Below are 4,289 nucleotides of genomic sequence, written 5' to 3'. Positions count from 1 at the left end.
AGGGGTGGGGGCTGGGCAGAGAGCTTACGGTGGTGAACAAAATGATTGCATCTATACTTTGCGGGGGGTGGGGGGAAGAGAAATTGTGGGTAGGTGGGGCATTTGTGGGGTGCACGAGTCATCACTTCAGTCCTGGGGGAGAGAGATTCAAGATACATTGACTGTGCTGGGAAAGAGTAGACGTGGGTCCTGTATTGCTTGCAGGCTCTGGGCCACAATCCTTCTTTTCGTGGATCGGCGAACGATCAAAGAGTGTAGTTCGGCTGGGCGCACAGGAAGGCTTGGGCAGCGCTCCACGGTCGCAGCTGGTGTTAATCCGCGGCCTTGGGACATGCGGGGTCACCAAAAGAAGGAATGGGACCGTCGCAGCTGGGGAGGGGGTGGGGACCGGATGACTGATTCGATGACCATGCCACCGAGGCCCCCTCATCCCAGCAATCATGCGACATCACCTTCAGTGGACACACTCTCTCCACCCCTCCATGTCCCATGGCACCCTCAAGGCTGATCGAGCGTGCCAGCGGCGTGCCTGTTGAGGAGCGCGCGGAGGCTTCACTGAGCCTGGAGACCAAGCTGCTGCACAAGTGAGGGTGGTGTGGGGGTGGTGGTGTGAGTTGGGACGGAGAGAGCGGGCGCTGTTGGGACTTCAGTTGGGCTGGCCGGGTGGTGCGTAATGGTTGACTTAGCGCAGGCCAGTAAACCTGGGGCATGCTGCAGCGACACCCAGCCTTCTTCTACTGCCTGTTGAAGCAAGGCCAGGCTGCTGGTGCACGCACCCCAAGGCCACCGCCTGCCTCCCTCTGCTTTGCGCCTTGCCCCTCCTTACGCCCCCTCTGCTGGGCTCATGTGGCCATAGGTTTTTGCCCCCTGTGGACGTCTGTGTGGGCGTGCAGTATGCTGGGTCCGCCTCAGAGGTCATCCTTATCCTCACCATACAGGTGAGGGATGTGCCAGGGGGGGGGTCAACGGGGAAATATTTGCATAGGGATGGGCTGCTGAATATCGGGTTCGCCGACCTTTTTGTGGTAGCCCAGTGTGTTTTCTGGGCAACGAGCGCGTGGAAAGGTCGCGTTGCGATGACTTACAGGGAAAATGCGAGACGTGCCATCTGTGGCATGGGCACACTCCCCCTCACACACACACGCACACACACACACACGTGCGCGCATGCGCTCACAAATGCACACGCACATGCACACAAACAAACATGAACATACGTGCACAAACAAACCCCCAAAAACACGCGCAAACACGCACACAAGCACGCACACGAGCTCAAACACACACGCGCGCGTACTTTGGCATGCTCTTTCTTGTTTGCGTGTGTGGTTCCAACTCCCAATGTTTTGGCACACCCTTGTGACGTTTCTCCCAATCCTGCAGGCGTCCACCCTGGCTGGTGCCATGATGGTGGTGGATCACAAGGTGTGCGGGGATAATCAGCTGGGCGGGAGCAGGAAGCTAGCAACAGGCAGTGCCTTGCCAGCGGCAAGTCAGTACGCTTCTAGGCTTCAGATCAAGGCCAGCAAGACGTCGGGGCGGGGAAAGGGTACAGTCAGGCCTGCAAACAGCCCTTGCCTCTCGCGACTGCAACAGCCTGGGCCTGGACACCTCACAACGCTGCCATTCATCAAACCACGCTCGTCCGCTGCGCCTGGTCCCCTGTCGTGATCAGTCGCGTGTGGTGTACGCCACCACCCAGCTGGGCGCCATGCTGGGCTACAGCGCGCGCCAGGTCGCGTCCATGGACCTGGCGTCCCTGATACCGCCACCCTACAGCCAGATGCACGCGGGCTTCATGAAGGTGAGGGGAGGGGTGCCGGGGGGATGAGGAGGTTGGAGAGGGGGCAGCTTGAGCCCTGCAGGCAAACGGACTGGCGGGTATGGAGGGAAAGCAAGGGCGGGTATGGAGGGAAAGCAAGGGGCAGCAAAATAATTGATAGGCGTATTCCCATCACAGCTTGCCCGGGGCAAGGCTACCGCAGGGGTGAGCGTGGTTTGAGCGCAAGGCAATTTCCGGATCTTGTCCACTTGCACTTGCAGCAGGACCTGGCCGCCTGCCATATGGCTCCCTGCTTGCCTTGCAAGCCCACGGCTTTACTGAAGGCCTCGCTTGTCCCACCCAGTGGAGACCCCATTTGAGCCCCTGCTCAACCCCGCACCCCAACCCCTGCACTCTTGAACCCTGAGCCTATCCCTGCCCACCCTCCCCCAGGAGCTGGCCACCAAGCCCCCCGCCACCAGCTGCCGCGCCGGCGCTGTGGTGCACCTGCTGCGCTCGAACGGCGTCAAGGTGCCGGTCACCCTGCATCTCTCCACTCACGATGACGGGGAGCGGCTGCAGCACGTGGTGCGGGTGACGCCCTCCTCGGACGCCGCCGCCATGGACAGGGCGCGGCTGGTGCTGGGGGTGGACGGGTCCGGGATCATCACCCGTGTCAACCCGGGGCCCAGCAGGGCGCTCTTTGGCTGCAGCCCGCAGGTGGGGTGTGTGCGTGCGGAGGGGGCATTTGTGCATCAGGATGCGTGATGAGGGGTCAGGCTGGGATTAGCGGATGCCTGGGATTGAACAATCAACTCTGAACTTGGTGGATACCCGCTGCACCCTGCGGCCTGATGCGCCCCTGGTCAGCCCAAGGCATGATCTTGTCAATGCAAAGTACGTAGTGGTATGCCCTTGTGCTGGCAAGTGCTTGGACCCTGCCTCGTGGCACATTGCATACGGCATCAAGCCCCAATCCCAGCCGCCTGCTTGCTGACCTTGGCGCTGCCACCATTGTCGCAGGACATGGTGGGCCGCCCCGTGCGTGCCTTTGTCAACGTGTTTGGGGAGTGGTCTCGAATGCACGGGGAGGACGCGTCACTGCTGACAGCCCTGGGGCTCAGGGCGCTGGATGGCGCGGATGAGGCGTGGCGCGTGGGGGTGCTGGCGCAGGGGGACGGGGACAGCAAGGTGGGCGGTGGCTTGACGGCGGGACGTGCTGGGCGCCACGTGCCTTGCTCAAACATAGCTGCAGCGTTCTGGCTGGTGCACATGTTGCGAATGATGCATCCCAGACATCGTCACGCGTACCATTGTCAGCAACCCCCACAAGCAGCTGCCCCACTATGTAGGACAGGCCGCCTGCCTGGCCAGTGACCCCTTGTAGACACACGCAGTGATACAACCCCGGCAACCCCCAGAATCCACACCTCACACACCCGTCTGCCCCCGCCCACAAAAGGTCGATTCCAGGACAAGCGCCTCGACACTGACGGCGGCCCTCCAGCAGCGCAACCGCGTGCGGCCCGCCCTGCTGCAGGCGCAGGTGGTCATAAAAGATCCCGAAGACGAAGCCTGCACGCACAGCGGCAGCGGCAGAGTCCCTGCCTTCGCCGCTGCTGCCGCCCCGGACGCCGCAGCCTCGGCTGGTGATGAGGAGGAGGCGTCTCTGCAGCTGGTGCTGTGGCGTGCGGACGCTTTGGCGGCGGTGGTGGAGCTGGACAAAGCGCTGACCGTTGTGAGGGCGGATGCTGCCGCTGGGCTGCTGTTTGGCGTCAGCAGCAAGATGATGATCAATAAGGACTTCAAGAGGTGAGCGTGCGGCCGCGGCTCTTTCAACCGGGGTAGACATGCAGGGCCATACGCGCGCCAGGGCGGTCAAGATTGGGGAAGATTGCCACAGGGGTGCGCTTTTGTCCCAGGAAATCAGAAGTGGGGTGCGATGTGTTGGTATTGAGGAAAAGGTACCGTCTGGCTGCAATTAGCGACTCTGTGTTGAGGGTTGAACGGGTGGACGGGGTGCATTCTTCCTCTGCCGGGTGGCAGCGCTGGCGCGCCAGAGCCTCGCTGAGTGCATCTCCGGGTATCTTCTACCCAGGCGACCCAGGTCTCCAGACACCCTGCAACCGCCCCCCCGCCTCCCGCCTGCCTTCGCTATCACAGGCTGGCGGGGCTGCCTCAGAGCGCCACCGCTTCGGACCTGATGACAGCGGCCACCGGGGAAGTGGGGCCCGGCAAGAAGGGCGGCCTCAAGGCGGGCGCAGCCCCCAAGGTCGGGGTGCGCAAGAGGCTGCACACCACGCACGCGGATGGTGGGCCGCTGGCATTGATCATGCAGGTGAGGGCGGTTGGGATCCCAGTCTGAGGGACAAGCCAAGCAGAGCATCGGTTGGAGGGGCGCGGACTTGTGGCAGCCAAAGGGGGTGCACAACAACATGTGTTGTCATTTTCTTGTGTTGCAGTGTCCCTGGCACTCCCTACCATCCCGCCTATCCGTTGTCCGCAAGTTGCGGTTTGCCACCCCCCC

General features: G+C 62.3%; 1 protein-coding gene across 1 annotated transcript in view; it reads left to right on the top strand.

The window, feature by feature from the left end:
- Positions 1-41: 41 nt before the first annotated feature.
- MNEG_7706 (hypothetical protein) overlaps positions 42-4,289 on the top strand; it is a gene marked incomplete at both ends in the record, with an annotated part of 6,904 nt that continues 2,656 nt past the window's right edge. Inside the window, 9 exons of the mRNA XM_014043822.1 lie at positions 42-67; positions 504-584; positions 857-938; positions 1,384-1,425; positions 1,676-1,804; positions 2,216-2,482; positions 2,786-2,953; positions 3,225-3,574; positions 3,926-4,074. Coding sequence (XP_013899276.1) covers positions 42-67; positions 504-584; positions 857-938; positions 1,384-1,425; positions 1,676-1,804; positions 2,216-2,482; positions 2,786-2,953; positions 3,225-3,574; positions 3,926-4,074 — 1,294 coding nt within the window. The remainder of the gene's footprint in view (positions 68-503; positions 585-856; positions 939-1,383; positions 1,426-1,675; positions 1,805-2,215; positions 2,483-2,785; positions 2,954-3,224; positions 3,575-3,925; positions 4,075-4,289) is intronic.

The sequence above is a fragment of the Monoraphidium neglectum genome, assembly GCF_000611645.1.
Source record: "Monoraphidium neglectum strain SAG 48.87 unplaced genomic scaffold scaffold01390, whole genome shotgun sequence".
Classification (NCBI taxonomy): Eukaryota; Viridiplantae; Chlorophyta; class Chlorophyceae; order Sphaeropleales; family Selenastraceae; genus Monoraphidium; species Monoraphidium neglectum.
Note: the sequence above shows the minus strand (reverse complement) of the source record. Positions and strands in the feature narration are given on the sequence as shown.